This window comes from Garra rufa, chromosome 22 (assembly GCF_049309525.1).
Source record: "Garra rufa chromosome 22, GarRuf1.0, whole genome shotgun sequence".
Taxonomy (NCBI): domain Eukaryota; kingdom Metazoa; phylum Chordata; class Actinopteri; order Cypriniformes; family Cyprinidae; genus Garra; species Garra rufa.
The window spans coordinates 3,825,875-3,848,457 of NC_133382.1; the positions used below are offsets into that span (position 1 = coordinate 3,825,875).

Genomic DNA, 22,583 nt, shown 5'->3' on the forward strand with positions numbered 1-22,583 from the left:
GCAGAAGAAACTTCTTTAAAACATTAAAAATCTTACAGTTCAAAAACGTTTGACTGGTAGTGTACATATTGCTTTATTGTAAACTAAAAAAAAACTCCTTTTCGATTCACTGAAATGAACACATTACTTGAATTCCACACGGAACTATTTTGCTGCAGGAACCTCATCTGTCGGAGTCGGACCCATTTGGTTGCTACACATATTGGGAAAACAAAACCCAGGAGCGCTGCAGTGTTTCTTCGTGTCAGACGTCAGTAAAAGAGGCGTTAATTACCTACATGTCGCAAGATCAAGATCCGAAGACTGGTTACAGACTGACAGTGTAATGGGGTTTTGTAATGTTCGCTGTCATACGTTCATGATCGCGAAAGAAAACCTGCATTGAATTTGAGAAGAAGATCAACATCAGAGAGCTGTCAAAATGCCCGGAATGGTGGTGTTTGGACGCCGATGGCGGATCGCCAGCGATGATCTTGTGTTTCCTGGTGCCTTCGAGTTATTTATCAGAGCTGTGTGGTAAGACAACACTCCACCACTCAAAACAACGATCTTTTGACCTTCCTACACGAGTGGGAAGTGGTACCACGGTATATAAACAGAAATGCCATAACAGAAAATCACTCTCTTCCTGTGTAAGTGCTATGATGTTCATCAGTACACGCCCATAAATGTCTCATTACTATACTAATGATCCAATACTTAATTATAGCACTTTGATACATGTGCTAAAAACGTAAAAACATAAACAAAGTAGTTGGCAATGCAATATTTCTCATGTTCTGCTCACCAAGCCTGTATTTATTAGATTCAAAGTACAGCAAAGACAGTAAAATTCTGAACCATTTGAAATAACTGTTTTCTATTTGAATATGTTTTAAAATGTAATTTATTCCTGTGATTTCAAAGCAGAATTTTTAGCATCATTACTCCAGTCAGAAATCATTCTAATATTCTGATTTGCGACTCAAAAACATTTCTTATTATAATTATGTTGAAAACAGCTGAGTGGAATTTTTTTCTGGTTTCTTTGATAAATAGAAAGTTCAGAAGAACAGCAATTATCTGAAATAGAAACCTTTTGCAACATTATAAATGTCTTTATCATCACTTTTGATCAATTTAAAGCATCCTTGTGAAAAAGAAAATCTGAAAAATGCTGATCATTGGATATTTTTTACTCAAAGACTCAAAGTACTTAACTGTTTTAATAATTGATAATAATAGCAAATCAGCATATTATACTGATTTCTGAAGGATCATGTGACTCGATGCTAAAAATTCAGCTTTGATCACAGGAATAAATTACATTTTAAAATATATTCAAATGGAAAGCAGTTATTTTAAATAGTAAAAATATTTTACAATATCACAGCTTTTGCTGTATTTTGGATCAAATGAATGCAGGCTTGGTGAGCAGAAGAGACTTCTTTAAAAAACATTTAAAAAATCTGTTCAGAAACTTTTGACTGGTAGTGTAAGTTGATGTACTAAAATAACTGCAAATAAATAAACTAAAACTAATGAATAAAAGCTGAAAAAAAAAACTATATACCCAGACATATTTAAAAATAATAATAAATAATAATAATAAAAATTAAAACTAAAATTTAAGTGAAAAGAGGAAATATAAAAATAAAATCTAATTCAAAATCTAGTTTATCAATCATACTAAAATACAATGGTAGTGATAAACAATAAAATCAGTATCATTCAGGTTGTTAACCGCTATTGTTTTTTTTAATAGCAAATCTTAACTACTAAACCTCAAAATAACTTTCTGCACTAAAATCTCTCTTGTCATTTCTTGTCTTTTAGGTGGATTGTGACTTTAGTTCTCTACACTAACCATAAGGGTCGATTTCATTGTCAAGGTGGAGCGACTTTGCACAATTACATCGTAGTTCTTCTGGTTTTGTTGGCTGTCATCATTTTGACCCTTTGTGCAATCGTCTACATCAGTGCTCAAGGCAAGTGGTGTGGTTTCCTCATATCTGGAGGGTTTCGTCATTGTAACGCTGCTGTGATTTGTTTTAGGAACCATCATGAATCCGGGTCCACGGCGCTCTATGACAGCTCTGGTGTATCTGCGGGCCCTCCTGTACTTCCCTGAGTTCATATGGGCCTGTTTGGGGGCCATTTGGGTGTCTGACAACAGCACGGGGTGTGAGCCAGCGGAGGTCGGGGCTGTGATTGGAGCTGTGGTTTCTAGGTAAGGAAGAAATGTTATCCTTTTACAAGATATTCATACTTTTATTTAGCAAGGATGCATTCAATTGATCAAAAATGATGTGGCTGTTCTTTTGAACTTTCTATTCATCAAAGAATCCTGAAAAAATCAAATGTGTCACAGTTTCCAGTTTCCACAAAAATATTGGGCAGCACAACTGTTTTCAACATTGGTAATAATCATAAATGTTTCTTGAGCAGCAAATTAGCAAATTAAAATGATTTCTGAATGTTCATGTGACACTGAAGACTGGAGTAATGGTGCTGAAAATTCAGCTTTGATCGCAGGAATAAATTACATTTTAACATATATTTACGTAGAAAACTTATTTTAAATTGTAATAATGTTTCACAGTTTTTACTGTATTTATTTATTTTTTTAAAAAGCAGCCTTGGTGAGCAGAAGAGGCTCCTTTCAAAAACATTTAAAAAAATCCCACACTTTTAAACAGTAATGTATGTTTACAGTGTTTAGGGCTATAAATGTGAATTATTTTACCAAAATAAAAGGGGTTATACAAAATGCATGTTATTGTTTATTTAGCACTGACCTGAATACGATATTTGACATAAAAGATGTTTACATATACTCCACCAAGGAAAATAATAGTCGAATTTGTAAAAATGACCCTGTTTGAAAGTTTACATCCCCTTGATTCTTAATACTGTGTTGTTACCTGAATGATCCACAGCTCTGTTTTTTTGTTTAGTGATAGTTGTTTATGAGTCTCTTGTTTGTCCTGAACAGTTAAACTGTCTGCTGTTCTTCAGAAAAATCCTTCAGGTCCCACTAATTCTTTGGTTTTTCAGCATTTTTGTGTATTTGAACCCTTTCCAACAATGACTGTATGATTTTGAGATCCATCTTTTCACACTGAGGACAACTGAGGGACTCATATGCAACTATTACAGAAGGTTCAAACACTCACTGAGTACGTTTACATGGACAACAATATTCCGATTTTAACGCGATTAAGACAATACTCTGATTAAGAAGCAACCATGTAAACTGAGATTTTTGATTAATTTAATCCGACTAAAGTCATAATCGGAGTAAACACAAATCGAATTAAGACAGGTGGAGTATTCCTATTTTAGTCGCATTATGGAAGACATGTACACACCTTAATCAGACTATTCCCCTTGTGTAGGACTTTTCGCCACATTTTGTGACAGGATACACACTAATGCTGCGTTCCAGGCAGGTTTTTGAGCTCGTAAATCACGTGTTCAAACCACGACTCAGGACTTTGTAGCGTTCCAGGCAAGTCACGCCAAGCATTTATTATTTTTATAGTATTAATAATTTGATTGCAACGTTATATTGTCCTAAACTCAATTTTTCCACCGTGTGCCACTGAACACCGCACCCCTAGAGGCTTTATTGTTGTTTCTCGGGCTATGTCACGTCAGAACTCGGAACTGGGAGTACGTCGTCGATCTAGTACGAGTTCACGAGTGGGAATTCACGGGTTTGAGTGCCGTTCCAGTGCACTTTCACGGGTAGAAGTTTGGAAAAACACGGGTAACGGGTTGTCTGGAACGCGGCATAACGCTCTCAGTTGGTTGCGCTTTGGTTTCATTTTTATTTATTTATATTTTGCTACAACATGGGCTTAATCAATGCTCATTGCTGATAAATAGCCTAGTTTGTTATCATAATTTTTAGTTTTATGGAAACGTTTTTAACATTCAACCCCCTTTTTCATTAGTATAATTTGTAAGTATTTATTTTAATTTTGTGAACGGGATTTCCGCTATTGGAATGTCTTAGGATGCTTTTTACTTTTACTATCGAATTCATGATCTTGGTTTTGCTTGCATATATAAGGCTACACCTATCAATTTTAAGATTAAAACAAATTCTTAAAAGATGGATTTGTTATTTTTAATTAAACAGCATAACAAAAATAAATTAAAACTAGCTTATATAGCATTTATTAACAAAAACTAATAAGACGAGGCATGGACTCCATCACATGCTGTTATATGCCGACTAAACAATTTATTACAGGGCGCGCAAACACTGAGCAATCAAAATAATTAATAAAAAATAAAATAAAAGAAAGCCTCCAAAGCGTAATGTGAGGTAAACGGCAAAGATAACAGGGTTTTCAAAATGAAAACAAACAAAAAAAGTAAAACTAAACTGGCTTTCGGTGACTGTGCTTGCGTGTTTTTTTTTTTTTTTTTTTTGTCCTAAAAACTGACTGGCTCTGAAACGCTCGCTGTATGGATCAGACGCTTTGGAGCAGCACAGCACGCACTCGCACAAATGCGACCACGGCAAATTTTAACTCACACATTCTAAAATATTTGTTGCATATGTCCAGTGCCACTTCAAGCTTTTGTAAAATTAAAACCCAAACATCCAAAAGTCTATAAGGAAGATGAACTGATAGCGTCGCGTGTGGACGCAATGATGTGTGTCATTAATCGATCTATGTACTATAACATGTAAAACGGGAACATGAAAGGAATATTCTAAAAGCAACTCATGTAAACAGCTTAATCATATTATTGTCTTATTCAGAATAAGGTCATTAATTAGATTACTGGTGTCCATGTAAACGTAGTCACTGATGCTCCAGAAGGAAAAAACATGCATTAAGAGCTGGGGAGGTGAAAACTTTTTGAAATCATGGAAAATTAACTTATTTTTTCTTCTGGGAAACATGTAAGTATCTTCTGTAGCCTCTGAAGGGCAGTACTAAATGGACAAAATAAGAAAAATGTGCACACCTCCATTCTGTTCAAAAGTTTTCACCCCAGCTCTTAATGCGTCTGTGAGTGTTTTGACCTTCTGTAAAACCAAATAATTTGTGTGATCTAAAGGATTTTTCTGAAGAACAGCGAACAGTTTAACTGTTCAGGACAAACAAGGGACTCATGAACAACTATCACTAAACAAAAAACACAGCTGTGGATCATTCAGGTAACAACACAGTATTAATTATTAAGTGTATGTAAACTTTTGAACAGGGTCATTTTTTTAATAAATTCAACTCTAATTTTCTCTTGTGGACTATATGGAAACATCTTTTTCTGTGAAATATCTCATTCAGGTCAGTACTAAATAAACAATATCATGCATTTTGTATGATCGCCCTTATTTTGGTACAATAACTAAAATTTTTAATGATTCTGAAAGGGGGATGTAAACTTTTGACCTCAACTGTAATGCTTAATGCTCAAACTATAATCTGACTTTATGATCATACCTTTCAAAATGCACAATTATATCCCAAAATGTCTTCAAATTAATTTATTTTGTCTTGAGATGGCACTGTGAACACATGATTATTATTATTATTTGTGTGATAGAATTTGTTACACCAAAACTGACTGGAAGCTGGCATAGAATGACTCATAGATTGGTTAACATTTTAAATATGTGACCCTGGACCACAAAAACAGTCTTAAGTCGCTGGGGTATATTTGTAGCAATAGCCAAAAATACATTGTATGGGTCAAAATTATTGATTTTTCTTTTATGTCAAAAATCATTAGGAAATTAAGTAAAGATCATGTTCCATGAAGATTTTTTGTAAAATTCCTACTGTAAACCTATCCAAATGTAATTTGATTAGTAATATGCATTGTTAAGAACTTAATTTGGACAACTTTAAAGGTGATTTTCTCAGTATTTTGATTTTTTTGTACCCTTAGATTTCAGATTTTCAAACAGATGTATCTCGGCCAAATATTGTCCTATCAAACAAACCACACATCAATAGAAAGCTTATTTATTGAGCTTTCATGTGATGTATATATCTCAGTTTTGTAAAATTTAACCTTATGACTGGTTTTGTGGTCCAGGGTTACATATAAGCTTGGATAATAATGCAAACCCAATTGTTTTGCAGGATGAAGTGTTTAATTTGTAAAGTGTTGTGTTTTTTGTGTGTGTCCTCAGCTGGATCATCCTCCTGTCTATGGCGGTGGGTGTGCTGGTTGTGTTCGATCCTCTGGGAAGTCAGAGGTCGGGCGTTCCGCAGGACGCTCCTCTGGGCGTGAGGGATCTGGAGAGCAGCGAGTCGTCTCAGCTCTTCTACACGGCGCACACAGTGGCGTCGCGGGTGTGGGAGAGCCGGCTGCGTCTGCTTTGCTGCTGCCTGCCGCAGGACGACAACCACCGCGCCGCCTTCTCCAGCATCGCACAGCTCGTCAGCGGCTTCTTCATGGTTAGTTTACTTAACCATTTTATGATTCATTTCATGAACTAATTTTGTGAAACACATTAAAATTACTCCATGATTTACTCACCCTCAAGCCATCTTAGTTGTGTGTTTGACTTTCTTCTTTCTGTCCAATACAATCAGAGTTATGTTAAAAATGCCCGTGCTCTTCTAGGCTTTATAATGGCAGTGATTGGCTGTTGTGATTTTGAAGTCCAATAAAGTGCATCCATCCATCATAAAAAAAATACTCCACATGGCTCCGCAAGGTTAATAGAGGCCTTCTAAAGTGAATCAATGCATTTGTGTAAGACAAATGTCAACATTTAAAACTTTATAAACCGTAATCAGCGGATTTTTGTGTGAACTATTCCTTTAACATGAGCTGACTATAAAAAAAAAACTTCAAAAGAATTTATTAATCTTAATTAATGTTCATTTCAATATTTACTAATGCATTATTAAAATGTGTGCAACAAAAGTTACATCTGTTAATATTATTTAATGGACCTGAGCTAAAATGAACTAACAATGACCAGTTATATTTATTTGTTTCTATAGCTGAAGATAACAAAGATGAATAAATACTGCAACACGGGTATTTTGCATTGTTAGTTTTAGTTAGTTAATGCTTTAACTAATGTTAACTAAGAGGCCTTATTGTAAAGTGTTCATTAAAATTGACTAATACCATTAAGTTGTTAATTATAATAATGTTCTGATATGATATCAGCTGAAAACCAATAAATGGCTTCTATTAAAAATCTGTATTATATTGTCTAAATTAATTTGAAATGAAACACTGAAAACTAAAATCAGTCATTTTAGGTGCTATCAGTTAATTTAGGCAACACATTATAATATAAACTGTAGTTATTTTGAGGTTTAGTAGTTAAGATTTTGCTATTAAAAAAAACAATATCGGTTTGTAACCTAAATGATATCGATTGTATTTTTTATCATGACCAGTGTTATTTTAGTATCATCGATAAACTATATTTTGAATTAGATTTTATTTTGATATTTCCTATTTTACTTAAATTTTAGTTAAACTTTTTGTCATTTTGTTGTTTGTGATTTTTATTATTATTATTATTTTTAAATATGTCTACGTATATAGTTTTTTTCTCAGCTTTTATTAATTAGTTTTAGTTTATTTTTATTAGTTTTTTTTAATTATTTAAAAAAAAATGTTTTTAAAGAAGTCTCTTCTGCTCACCACGCCTGCATCTATTGGATCCAAAATACAGCAAAAGCTGTGATATTGTGAAATATTTTTACTATTTAAAATAACTGCTATATACTGCTGAATATATTTTAAAATGGAATTTATTCCTGTGATCAAAAAATGAATTTTCAGCATCATTACGCCAGTCTTCAGAGTCACATGATCCTTCAGAAATCATTCCAATATGCTTATTTGCTGTTCAAGAAACATTTATTATTATTATTATTATTATCAATTTTTAAAACAGTTGAGTACTTTATTTTAAAGATTCTTTAAGTAAAAAGATCCAAAGATCACTTTTTTTCTGATTTTTATTTAGCAAGGATGCTTTAAATTGATCAAAAGTGATGATAAAGACATTTATAATGTTACAGAAGATTTCTATTTCAGATAAATGCTGTTCTTCTGAACATTCTCAAAGAAACCAGAAAAAATTTCACTCAGCTGTTTTCAACATAACCATAATAAGAAATATTAGGATTTCTGACTGGAGTAATACTGCTAAAAAAATCAGCTTTGAAATCACAGGAATAAATTACATTTTAAAATATATTCAAATAGTAAACAGTTATTTTAAATTTGACTGTTTCTGCTGTACTTTGAATCAAATAAATGCAGGCTTGGTAAGCAAAAGAGGCTTCTTTAAAATCATTAAAAAAACAATGTTCAAAAGCTTTTGACTGGTAGTAATATTGCATTGCCAACTAGTAGAAATAAAATAATTTTTTATGCTTGATTTTATTTCAGGTTAACGTTTATTTTATTTAAAATAACTTTTTTTTCTTGTTGTTTTAATGGTTTATAACCCTGATCTTTCCACTTGCAGAGGTTAATGTGACACTAACTTGACTGTGTTGTTTTCAGGACACAGACCTGGTTCCCAGTGACATCGCGGCTGGTCTGGCTCTTCTGCATCAGGAACAAGACAAAATGGAGCAGTGCCGAGACCCGGATGAGGTCCTTTCCCACAGCCCATCCTCCCCTATAGTGAGTCATTATTACTTTGAGTTAAGATTGCAGTAGCTGAGGATGTGCAGTATAATTTGTGCATTCAATGAACTCACACTTCCTGTATTTTAATTTAATTTTGTTCCTCAGAGGGAGGATCTGGAGGTTGAGCTTGAGAAAGCCGCTCACTGTATGCATTTTGCAGCAGCCGCATACGGATGGCCGCTGTACGTCTACTCAAACCCGCTCACGGGCTTCTGCAAACTCAGTGGAGACTGGTGCGTATCACATTAACCAGCTGAAGCATAGCAGTGTGAAATACAGAACTGCACTCATTTAAATCTGTGTTTCAGCTGTCGAAGCCGTCATGACGAGTACGACCTTGTTGGAGGAGACCACCTGGGCTGCCATTTCACCTCCATCCTACAGAGCACAGGCCTGCAGTACAGAGACTTCATCCACATCAGCTTTCATAACCAGGTGACGTCTCACGTGATTCTAGCGTACTTTAGAATGCCTACAATTAGGGCTGTGCAATATATCGAAATAAAAAGGATATGGCTTTATGTGATTTTTCAAATTGTGCAGGCTGCAATTTAATTAAATAAATACATGCACCATTTTTAGAGCGAAACGTGGCATTTACACATAGTTCATGATACCTTGTTTCAGTGGGGCTTCATTTTGAAACCAGCAGCAACCCATCAAAATAAAAGCTTGATCATTTGGCATTTGAAAATCAAGAAATAAAGCGTATATATTAGTATTGTAATTTTACAGCAAAAAAAAAAAAAAAAAAAAAAAAAAATATATATATATATATATTTTTTTTTATCCCTTGTGCATCCCTAGAGACATTTGTCTCATTTTTCGAATGTACAAAATAAGGACAATATTTAATAATAAAATCATGCATTCTTCAATAAAATTATATTATTATTATTATTATTATTATTATTATTATTATTATTATTTTATATATTTTAATTATTTTTATTATGATAAAATGAATCATTCGGTTAGGCTTTATACTATTTTTATTTTTTTTTAATTAATTAATGACTTAATTAATTCAATTAATTAACATTTTTACTATTTTTCACCTGATGGCACAATTTTCTCAGGATTGGCCTTTGGAGCAAATAATCAATTTTCTGTTTTCAGATTTTCTGCTTGTGCTGAAAAAAAAAATTGAATAGAATTGAAATGATATAATTACAATTGTATGGCTTTATTGGGATGTTTTTTGCACAAAAAATAATGCATTAAAATGAATGCTTTTGCTGATAATTGAAAAAAAAGAAAGCTCCTTAGCATTTAGTATATTAAAAAAATTGATTGTTGTGGGTTTTTTTCATATAAAACAGTGGCATTTTGTAAACAATCTGGCATTTAAAATGTTAAAATCCTGAAAAATGACTGATTTTTTTTGGTAGTTATGATCAGAACTTATTTTAGTTATTATTATTATTATTATTTATTTTTTATTGTATATTATATTTGTTTTATATTATTATTTTTTTATTTAATAATAATCACATAAAATCATGAGAATTATTCTTATTTTATAGCATATTGAATTGGCCAAAAACAATAGGAATATGGCCTATAAAACTCAAATAAAATGACAATGTGAACAATTAATCGCTTGTGCTTTCTTAGGGACATTTTATGTGATATTATTATAATAAAATTGGTATTATTTTATTATCATTTTATTATTTTACATTTTTCAAAATTTACGTATGGACAAAATAAGGACAATATTTAATCCCAGTGCCATTTAATTATAAAATCATACATTCTTGAATAAATATATGATATTATTATTATAAAATTCGTATCATTTTATTATTTTACATTTTAAAAAATTATTTTATTATAATAAAATGTTTCATTCTGTTGGAAAGGCTTTAAAATGCATACTATTTTTATTTATTATTTATTTATTTATTTTATTATTTACATTTGTACTATTTCCTACCTGATGGCACCATTTTCTCAGGTTTCTTAGTTGTTTTTTTCAGATTTTCTGCTTCTGTTGAAAAAAAATTTATTGAATAAAAAAAACATTTTTTTAAAAACCGTGTAGTTTTGGAAAAGAAAAAGATTTGGTTTTTGTAAAAAGTAAATCCAATTTTTATTTATTTGTATTTATGCAAATAAATTATATTTTTTTTAATACAGAAATGTATCTGTATCTTTTTATATCGCAGAAAAACAAAATATCACAATGTCAGTTTACCCAATATTGTGCGGCCCAACCTACAGCAGTGTCTTTTTCCACTGTAGATCTACGAGATCCCATTTTTTGTGGCGTTGGATCATAAGAGAGAGGCGGTCCTGGTCGCTGTGAGGGGAACGCTGTCACTGAAGGTGAGTTTAAAACATCAGTCATACACTAATAATTATCAGGATGCTCTGAAGAAAGCAAACATGACTGATAAAGCAGCGTTCACTAGTGTAGTGTGAATCTGCAGGCGTTTTTGTACAGGAAAGTCAGGCTGTTATTTGCCTAAACAAATCACACTCTTAATGTTTGTCAGTGGTTCTTGAGGTGACCTTTTATTCGCTGCTGTCAAGGTCATTTCATTTTCAAATCAGCCATTTCATATAGTTTGCATAAAAAGACCAAATTAGTGTTTTTGCCTGGGCTTTTGCTATCGCTTACATTTAGGGTTGAGAGCGTTTGTTACAGGTGTAATTATTCTAATATATATTCTGAATATATATACACTGGCGCTCAAATGTTTGAGATCAGTAAAAAAAAAAAATGCTCATCAACGTTCCATTTATTTGATCAAAAATACAGAAACAAAGTAATTTTATGAACTATTATTGCAATTCAAAATACTTTTCTATATGCTTTAAAATATATTTTATTTCCGTGATGCAAAGCTGAATTTTCATCAGCCGTTACTCCAGTCTTCAGCGTCACATGATCTTTCAGAAATCATTCTAATATACTGATTTATTACTTTTATTATCAATGTTGGAAACAGTTGTGCTGCTTAATATTTTTTTGGATCCTGTGATGTTTTTCAGAATTCTTTGATGAATAAAAAGTATCACTTTTTATCAGTTTAACACATGCTTGCTGAATAAAAGTATTAATTTCTTTCAAAGAAAAAAAGAAAGACAAAAAACTGACCCCATACTTTAAAAGGTAGTGTATATTGTTACAAACGATTTCTATTTTAAATAAATGCTGTTCTTTTTAACGTTTTATTTATCATAAAAACTGAAAAGTATAATAGGTTCCAAAAAATATTGAGCAGCACAACTGTTTCCTACATTGATAATATCAGCATATTAGAATGATTTCTGAAGAATCGTTTGACACTGAAGACTGGAGTAATGATGCTGAAAATTCAGCTTTGCATCACGGGAATAAATTCTATTTTAGAGTATAATGAAATAGAAAACCACTATTTTAAATTGCAATAATATTTCACAATGTTACAGTTTTTTTCTGTATTTTTAATCAAATAAATGCAGACTTGATGAGCAGAAAATTCTCTGTTAAGGCGAGACACTGCAGGTGAATAGGGTAAAAAAAACAACTAATAGTTATCACCTTACTTACTCAGTTGATTGATTACATTGATGATTGCAAAAAAAAAATTTGTATTACAAGGTTTTTATTTTATTTTAGGTTTTAATATGCAAAGGAGGCATTGTTTAATGAAATATGCGCTAATTTGCATACATTTCTAGTACAATTTATTTTTTGACATTAAAGTCAGACGTTTTTACAGAAGGAATTTTGGGTATCTCATTTTGTCACTACATAATTCAGAAAATACTTACAGTGCTTTACAGTTTTTTTAGGGAATAAAATATATAAAATTAAGCAAATTATATATAAACAACAATAGACAGGAATAAAAATGTAAAGTTTGGTGTGTGTAAGTGCTACTAAAGTGGAGATTTATGGCTCAGTGTATGTGGAAAAAACTCATTTTAAGAAGACGGCTTTTAAAAAAATGCATTGTAATTGAAATCTGTTGACACAAATAAATGAAGTGCTATAAAAGAAACCCTTAACAGTGTCTTTTAAATGTTTTCTTTTCACTAGTCTGAAAAAACACTAAATGAAAAAACCAAATGAAAAGACCAAAATCAGTGTTTTTGCATGCAGTGTCTCCCCTTAGCATTAAAATGTGATTAAAAGCATCCCTAACTTTTGAGACACTGTATGTGTATATATATATTGGAATCAACTCTATCAAGCTGATCTCACTGTATTACAGTGGAATTGTCTGTGAGGTTTTGTGTTTGTGTGTGTTTGCAGGATGTGTTGACGGATCTCTCGGCTGAATGTGAGAATCTGTCTGTCGAAGGCGTTTCAGGAACTTGCTACGCTCACAAGGTGACAAAATCACATACATCAGTCTCAGCATTAAAATCATCTAAACAATATGCCTACTACATAAGTTATAGAGTGTGATCTCTCTCATGAAATGTTTATGTTTACTGCAATGTCTCTATCGCAGGGCATTTGTCAAGCTGCGCATTACATCTACAAGAGACTAGTCAATGATGGGATTCTGAGTCAGGCGTTCAACATCGCACCTGTGAGAGCTGTTCTGCTGCGCTTACATTATCCAGCAGAGCGATGGTCAGCTGAATGAAGGTTTTTCTGGTGTTTGTTTGCAGGAGTATAAGCTGGTGATCACTGGTCACAGTCTGGGAGCAGGAGCGGCGTCTCTGCTGGCGGTTCTCTTGCGCAGCACACATCCCACACTTGAGTGCTACGCCTTCTCTCCACCAGGAGGCCTGATGAGGTAAATCACACACAAATCACATCGAAATAAACTCTGTCTGACCTTTTCTTACTTAGATTTTTTGTCTTGTTTCCAGCCAAAATATCTGACAATTCTTAAATCAAGATGGATTTTCTAGACGAGTAAAAATTATTTTCTTGTTTTCAGAAAAAACAAGCCAAAATTAAGTGATTTTTTGCTTAGAACAAGCAAAATAATCTGCCAGTGAGGTAAGAAAAAAAATCTTATTTCAAACAGAAAACAAGATTATTTTTCTTACCCCATTGGCAGATTATTTAGCCTGTTTCAAGCTAAAACACCCTTAATTTTGACTAGTTTTTTCTGAAAACAAGACAATAATTTTTACTCGTCTAGAAAATGCTTCTTGTTTTAAGAATTTTTAGATATTTTGGCTGGAAACAAGACATATATATATACACACACACACACACACACACACACACACACACACACACAGAGACACACATATACACTATCAGCCAAAATGTTTTATTTTTTTTTTTTAAGATTTTTAATGTTTCAGTCTCTTCTGCTCACCAAACCTGCATTTATTTGATCCAAAATACAGCAACAACTGTAACATTTGGAAATATTTTTACTATTTAAAATAACTGCCTTCTATTTAAAAATATTTTTAAATGTAATTTATTCCTGTGATCAAATCTGAATTTTCAGCATCGTTACTCCAGTCTTCAGTGTCACATGATCCTTCAGAAATCATTCTAATATGCTGATTTGCTGACTCCAAGCATTTGAATGGTATAGTGTATACTGTTATAAAATGCTGTTCTTTGGATCTTTCTATTCATCAAAGAATCCTGTAAAAATGTGCTCAACTTGATAATAATAAAAATGTTTATTGAACAGCAAATCAGCATATTAGAATGATTTCTGAAGGATCATGTGACATTTAAGACTGGAGAAATGATGCTAAGAAATTCAGCTTTGATCACAGAAATAAATTACATTTTAAAATGTATTCAAATTGAAAACAGTTAATTTAAATACTAAAAATATTTTACAATATGTGACCCTGGACCACAAAACCAGTCTTAAGTCGCTGGGGTATATTTGTAGCAACAGCCAAAAATACATTGTATGGGTCAAAATTATCGATTTTTCTTTTATGCCAAAAATCATTAGGAAATTAAGTAAAGATCATGTTCCATGAAGATTTTTTTGTAAAATTCCTACTGTAAACCTATCAAAATGTAATTTTTGATTAGTAATATGCATTGTTAAGAACTTAATTTGGACAACTTTAAAGGTGATTTTCTCAGTATTTTGATTTTTTTGCACCCTCAGATTCCAGATTTTCAAATAGATGTATCTCGGCCAAATATTGTCCTATTCTAACAAACCATACATCAATAGAAAGCTTATTTATTGAGCTTTCATATGATATATACATCTCAGTTTTGTAAAATCTAACCTTATGACTGGTTTTGTGGTCCAGGGTCACATATTACTGCTTTTGCTGTATTTTGGATCAAATAAATGCAGGCTTGGTGAGCAGAAGAGACTTCTTTCAAAAACATTAAAACTCTTACTGTTTAAAAACTATTTTACTAATTATTCATTTATTTATTTAACTACTGCTGGTGTTTGCAAACTTTTTGATGCCAGGAACTATATATAGACAAAAAGACATGATACTCTATAGTATTTTGTTAGCTTTCATCTCATTTCTGCTGTTTCTCTTCAGTAAAGCGCTGGCCGATTACTCGAAGCAGTTTGTCGTCTCGGTGGTGCTTGGAAAAGACCTCGTACCCAGGTGAAATTTACTTAAACAGTCACATGGTTGTCAATCTGATGCTTGATTTCATTTGTACTGTATGTGTAAAAGTGTGACTATAATTAGAGAGCCTGATTCTGGCCCTTTTTTCTCACTTCTATTTGTATCTTCTGTTTTGTATCACTTCCTCAAACTGAATGTCCTCATTTTGTTTTTCTAGATTGAGTATTCCTAACATGGAGGACTTAAAAAGAAGATTACTAAAAATGGTTTCTAACTGCAATAAACCAAAGGTAAGCTCATTCACTCAGTGTAAATACGATGGTATACAGTGGGGAAAATAATTACTTGATCCCCTGCTGATTTTGTATGTTTGCCCACTCACAAAGAAATGATCAGTCTATAATTTTAATGGTAGGTTTATTTGAACAGTAAGAGACAGAGTAACAAAAAAAAAAAAAAAATCAGAAAAACGCATTTCAAAAAAGTTGAAATGACTGAAATAAGTATTTGATTCCCTATCACTCAGCAAGATTTTTGGCTCTACAGGTGTCTTTTATACAGGTAACAAACTGAGATTAGGCTTTAGTCTTGTTACCTGTATAAAAGACACCTGTCCACAGAAGCAATCAATCAATCAGATTCCAAACTCTCCATCATGGCCAAGACCAAAGAGCTGTGTAAGGATGTCAGGGACAAGATTGTAGACCTACACAAGGCTGGAATGGGCTACAAGACCATCGCCAAGCAGCTTGGTGAGAAGGGGACAACAGTTGGTGCAGTTATTCGCAAATGGAAGAAACACAAATTAACTGTCAATCTCCCTCGGTCTGGAGCTCCATGCAAGATCTCACCTCGTGGAGTTTCAATGATCATGAGAACGGTGAGGAATCAGCCCAGAACTACACGAGAGGATCTTGTCAATGATCTCAAGGCAGCTGGGACCATAGTCACTAAGGGTGCTTTCACATCTGTGGTTCGGTTCATTTGGTCCGGACCAAGGGCAAAAAATGATACATTGTAGCATTTTTCTGCCGTTTTGGGTCCTTTTCACAACACACTGATTGCTCTGGTCCGAACCATTTGAAATGAACCAAAATGCAGTCATGTGACAACATCCACATCACTCGTTGGCCAGATCGTGTCATTGAACCACTGATCTATAATAGAGAATTATACAGATCAGTAAATTGAACGTATTTTCTAAACTGTTAGGGGCCATTCACATGTCGCGTCTTTTGGGCGCTCAAATCTCGTTATTTCAAATGTAGACGCGTGGTATGTGCGCTCAGAATGGAAGCGACGCGGTCCCGACGCGCACGTTTTTTGTGATGTTCTTGTGAGTTTTCGAAAGTTGGGACCTATATGATCATCAGACCAAATTTATGAAGCTCCGCACCTCCTCACAACTTTGTCCGCGAGCTGTCATGGGGCTATGTTGCTAAAGCGCTAACTTTCAACAAATATTTGTCCTCATCCCATAATGAACAGCGCAGCGGACTACGGCAGCTGGATTAGTCCAAAAAGGCGCAGTACTTTTTGCGGTTGGGTGTGTTCTAGTTCGGTTCATGTTCTCACCACAAACGAACCGCTCCAGTGTTCGTTTGAAATCGTACCGAGATCACCTCTTCAAGGAGGTCTCGGTACGCTTTTTTGGTCCGCTTTTGGTGCGCACTCGAGTGCGATTGCTACATTCACACCTGCCCAAACGAACCGCACCAAGAGGGAAAACTAACTCTAGTGCGATTCAACCGAACTAAACAAGGCAGGTGTGAAAGCACCCTAAGAAAACAATTGGTAACACACTACGCCGTGAAGGACTGAAATCCTGCAGCGCCTGCAAGGTCCCCCTGCTCAAGTAAGCACATGTACAGGACCATCTGAAGTTTGCCAATCAACATCTGAATGATTCAGAAGAGAACTGGGTGAAAGTGTTGTGGTCAGATGAGATCAGAATCCAGCTCTTTGGCATCAACTCAACTCGCTGTGTTTGGAGGAGAAGGAATGCTGCCTATGACCCCAAGAACACCATCCCTACCGTCAAACATGGAGGTGGACACATTATGCTTTGGGGGTGTTTTTCTGCTAAGGGGACAGAACAACTGCACCGCATCAAAGGGACGATGCACTGGGCTATGTGCCGTTAAATCTTGGGTGAGAACCTCCTTCCCTCATTGAAAATTGGTCATGGATTGGTCCAGCATGACAATGACCCAAAACACACGGCCAAGGCAACAAAGAAGTGGCTCAAGAAGAAGCACATTAGGGTCCTGGAGTGGCCTAGCCAATCTCCAGACCTTAATCCCATAGAAAATCTAAAGGAAGCTGAAGGTTCGCGTTGCCAAACGTTAGCCTCAAAACCTTAATGACTTAGAGAGGATCTGCAAAGAGGAGTGGGACAAAATCCCTCCTGAGATGTGTGCAAACCTGGCGGCCAACTACAAGAAACATCTGACCTCTGTAATTGCAGAGGGTTGCAACAAGGGTTGCAACAAGGGTTTTGCCACCAAGTATTAAGTCATGTTTTGCGAAGGGGTCAAATACTTATTTCACTCATTAAAATGCAAATCAATTTATAACTTTTTTGAAATGTGTTTTTCTGGATTTTTTTTTTGTTGTTATTCTGTCTCTCACTGTTCAAATAAACCTACCATTAAAGGGGTCATCGGATACAAAACTCACGTTTCCATGTTGTTTGAACACCCTACAATGATAAAAATACACCCAGTGGTATTTTTTTAATCTTTAAAAGTAATATCCCCTTTTTAAAATCAGGTCATTCTCAGCTTCTTGTCAGTGTGACGGCACACAGACAGAGGCCACTCCCACGATAGTTGATTGACATGAGCACCTTACCTTAGACCCGCCCTCACCAAGCCGAAACAGGAAGACTAATTGAACGATTGAGGTGTTTTGTTGTTGGATGTAGTAATGAACATAGCAGTCGTCATTTACTCCCGACATCTGAGCCGTTGAAGAGGCAGAGGATAACGTTACTTTCGTTTTTAAAAAGGAAAGCGCCGATCCCGATCTACATATGCGTCTAGTTCATGCGAATCGTTCCTGATGCAGCTTCACTCACAGCAGAAGTGAGTATAAGGATTTTTTTATGCATCTTTGCAAACGGCCTTTCTTAATAACGTGCTTGTTTGCAAGTTTCACCACTAAATGCGGCTAAAGTAAACATTACAGCTCCATAATCCTACATCAGAGAGGGGCGGGGCGAGCAGAGCTCATTTGCATTTAAAGGGACCATGCAATAAAATGAATTGATGTTTTGCAGAGCTGATTTTGACAAGGTAAAAGGGTTATGACATTACTATTGAGAGTTTTTAACCAAAGTATATTATTTTAGTCCCGAAATAATCATATTAACTTGTGAAAAATGGGCATCCGATGACCCCTTTAAAATTATAGACTGATCATTTCTTTGTCAGTGTGCAAACGTACAAAATCAGCAGGGGATCAAATAATTATTTTCCCCACTGTACATGCATTTGCTCCATCAGTAATTAGTCTCTCTCTCTTAGTATAAGATATTAATGCACGGCTGCTGGTACGAGCTGTTTGGAGGAACTCCTGATGATTTCCCTACGGAGCTGGAGAACCGGCGAGAGGAGGAGCTTAACCAGCCGTTGCTGGGCGAGGAGAGTCTGTTGGTTCAGCGCTCGAGCACCTACCAGAGTCTGTCATCCGATGACTCGCCCGCCCACCCCACACACCTGCCCCTCTACCTGCCCGGACGCATCCTGCACGTCACAGAGGACGGGCCCACACGCAGGTCAACACACAATAGTGATGCATTTATTTGATTGGGAGTAGAGTACAAATTCTGAAATATTTTTAGAAATTAAAATAACTGTTTTCTATGTGAATATATAGTAAAATGTAATTTATTCCTGTGATCAAATCTGCATTTTCAGCATCATTACTGCAGTCTTCAGTGTCACATGATCCTTCAGAAAGCATTTTATTATGCTGATTTGCTGCTTAAGAAATATTTCTGTTTAATATCAATATTGAAAACAGTTGTGCTGATGAATAATTTTATGGAAACTGAAACTTATTTTTCAGGATTTAAAAGAACAGCATATATTTGAAATTGAAATCATTTGTAACATTATAAATGTATTTACTCTCGCTTTAGATTAATATAATGCTATATTTATTTATTAGTTATTGATTTTAAAATTTTCTGACCCAAAACATTTGAACAGTAATTTTATGTATATTTATATATGTATATCTATAGAAATATATTTATTAGGGGTGGACAATATGCTCAAAATCTTCACAGATATATTTATTTTTGCATTTTTTAAATATAAGTAGTCATGCAATAAATGCATACCCTCCATTTTGTCCTATTACTGAGCTTATGAAAAAAGTGGAAAATAATATATCAAAAGTATACGTAAGAGTTCTTGATTAAAATAAGTGATTCCAATCCTCAGAGGAGAAAGAACGACTGCGGGTAAGTTGCTGCTTAAATACTATTTTAATAGGCGAACGTTACATTGAGCTGCAGTTAAAAGCACTCGTTTGAATTTATTAATTTATTCGTTTCAGTTTGCTTTGTGCTGCTGTTAAAAGCACTCTGTCGTTGGATTCGTTCATTTATTCGTTCTGTTTACATTGATCTGCTGTTAAAAGCACTCTGTCGTTGGATTCGTTCATTTATTCGTTCTGTTTACATTGATCTGCTGTTAAAAGCACTCTGTCGTTGGATTCGTTCATTTATTCGTTCTGTTTACATTGATCTGCTGTTAAAAGCACTCTGTCGTTGGATTCGTTCATTTATTCGTTGCGGTTTACATTGCGCTGTGGTTAAAAGCACTCTTATATTTATTTAACTAGGGTATTCGTTTATATTTACATTAAGCTGCTGTTAATTAAGCACTCGTTGGTCTGTTATTTGCCTTGCTAGTGGTTTCTGCGTTTAATAGTAGTTTTGATTGTGCTTATTAAAATTCAAAACTGAGCGGACGGCCAAGCTTTGGTTATTCATATCGCGCCCTTCCAGAGCAATTAGAAGTGCGAAGTTTGTTGCATTTAAGTTTCGATTAGAGACATTTTGCGTGCGTGCAATACATTTGCGGCTGTACTGAGCCCAGGAGGCGTCCCTAGCTGTTTCAGTAAAGCTTTGTTTGGTTGTGTATTTAACGGTGTCATACCAGCTGACGCTGAAGCGTCAGCGGAAGCGTTCAGCCTCCTCGCGTGAAGACCGACAAGAGTAAAGACTGCGACTTTTCCTGCGCGACTTATCCGAGCAACGACACCGACAACGCACTTAAGTACTCCTTTCCTTTTCTCACTCTTCTTTCTGTCCTTCTCTATCATGTGTTTCCAACTCATTCCGGTGCTCTCTACACACCGCACTAACATCACACGCACACGCCGACGCAATCTCTCTAACCTGCGTCCAATACACACCTCTTCCACTGAACCTTTCTCTTTCACGGTTGGACTTTGGAACTGTCGATCAGCCGTCAACAAAGCCGACTTCATTTCGGCATTTTCCTTGCAATCTGGCCTGAGCATCCTAGGTTTGACTGAGACCTGGATACGTCCAGATGACTCTGTAACCCCAGCTGCTCTATCTAATAAATTCTCCTTCTCTCACACCCCTCGTCAGACTGGAAGGGGTGGGGGTACGGGACTTCTGATTTCCAACAACTGGAAATACTCAACCCATTCTCCTCTATGCAATTATAACTCATTTGAATCTCACACAATCACTATAACATCTCCTATCAAACTCCATGTTGTGGTCATTTACCGCCCTCCTAGTCAACTTGGCATCTTCTTAGAAGAGCTGGATGGGCTGCTATCCTCTTTTCCAGAAGATGGCAGCCCACTTCTGGTCTTTGGAGATTTTAACATACATCTGGACAAACCCTATGCTGCAGACTTCCATTCACTTCTTGCTTCATTTGACCTAAAACACACTACCACTGCATACACTCATAAATCCGGCAACCAACTTGATCTCATCTACACACGAAACTGTACTTCAGACGACATTGTGGTCAAACCCCTTCACATCTCTGACCATTTCTTCATTACACTAAACCTACATCTTGCTACTTGTGCACCCCCACCCCCCCTACCCGTTACTTTTAGACGAAACCTACGCTCTCTCTCACCCTCCCATCTTTCTTCATCAATATCCTCCTCTCTTCCCTCTCCTACCCACTTCACATCTCTGGATACTAATGCAGCAACCGACACGTTATGTTCCACTCTTACTTCTTGCCTAGATGAAATATGCCCTCTCTCCTCCAGGCCAGCACGGGCTGCTCCTTCCAACCCTTGGCTATCCGATGTTCTTCGTGAGCATCGGTCCAAACTTAGGGCAGCTGAGAGAAAATGGCACAAATCTAAGGATCCATCTGACTTGAGTATGTATCAGTCTCTGCTGTCATCTTTCTCTACCCATGTCCATACTGCCAAATCTTCATACTTCCACAACAAGATCAACAATGCTCCGGACACACGCAACCTTTTCAAAACTTTTAATTCACTGCTCTGTCCCCCTCCACCACCTCCCACCACTTCTATAACAGCTGATGATTTTGCCACATTTTTTACAGACAAAACTACATCTATCAGTAATAAGTTCTCAGCTCCACACATACAGGAACTAAAACTGACCACACCCACGGCTGAAACTCCCCTCTTCTCCTTCCATCCCCTTTCTGAGGCAGAAGTAACCAAACTTCTCCTCTCCAGCCATCCGACGACATGTCCTTTAGACCCCATCCCCTCACACCTTCTCCAAGCAATCTCTCCTACAATCCTACCAGCGCTCACACACATCATCAACACATCTCTTCTCACAGGCACTTTCCCCACTACATTTAAGCAGGCCCGGGTAACCCCACTGCTCAAAAAACCTACACTTAACACTTCACTCATAGACAACTATAGACCTGTCTCTCTCCTTCCGTTCATAGCAAAAACATTGGAACGAGCTGTTTTCAACCAGCTATCTTTATTTCTCTCACAGAACAACCTATTGGATGCTAACCAGTCAGGGTTCAAGAGTGGCCATTCAACTGAGACGGCACTACTGTCTGTCACTGAAGCCCTGCGGATTGCAAAAGCTGATTCCAAATCATCAGTACTCATCTTACTGGACCTTTCTGCAGCATTTGACACGGTAAATCACCAGATCCTCCTGTCTACCCTCTCATCGTTGGGCATCACAGGGACTTCACTTCGCTGGTTCAAATCCTATCTCTCTGGCAGGTCTTTCAGAGTGGCCTGGGGAGGGGAGGTTTCCAAAACTCATCAACTGGTCACTGGGGTTCCTCAGGGATCAGTTCTTGGACCCCTCCTCTTCTCCATATACACTACATCTCTGGGCCCCATCATACAGGCACATGGCTTCTCCTACCATTGCTATGCTGATGACACACAGCTCTATCTTTCTTTCAAACCAGATGATCCATCAGTAGCTGCAAGGATCTCTGGTTGCC

At 35.7% G+C, this 22,583-nt stretch overlaps 1 protein-coding gene across 1 annotated transcript in view; it reads left to right on the top strand.

Moving 5' to 3' along the window:
* Positions 1-214: 214 nt before the first annotated feature.
* Positions 215-22,583, top strand: part of daglb (diacylglycerol lipase, beta) — a 25,710-nt gene continuing 3,341 nt past the window's right edge. The window contains exons 1-14 of the mRNA XM_073828180.1: positions 215-516; positions 1,816-1,967; positions 2,035-2,209; positions 6,143-6,410; positions 8,497-8,619; positions 8,731-8,858; positions 8,934-9,060; positions 10,873-10,956; positions 12,875-12,952; positions 13,077-13,157; positions 13,240-13,367; positions 15,073-15,141; positions 15,323-15,395; positions 18,633-18,883. Of these exons, the coding sequence (XP_073684281.1) occupies positions 422-516; positions 1,816-1,967; positions 2,035-2,209; positions 6,143-6,410; positions 8,497-8,619; positions 8,731-8,858; positions 8,934-9,060; positions 10,873-10,956; positions 12,875-12,952; positions 13,077-13,157; positions 13,240-13,367; positions 15,073-15,141; positions 15,323-15,395; positions 18,633-18,883 (1,832 nt within the window). The 5' untranslated portion in view covers positions 215-421. The remainder of the gene's footprint in view (positions 517-1,815; positions 1,968-2,034; positions 2,210-6,142; positions 6,411-8,496; positions 8,620-8,730; positions 8,859-8,933; positions 9,061-10,872; positions 10,957-12,874; positions 12,953-13,076; positions 13,158-13,239; positions 13,368-15,072; positions 15,142-15,322; positions 15,396-18,632; positions 18,884-22,583) is intronic.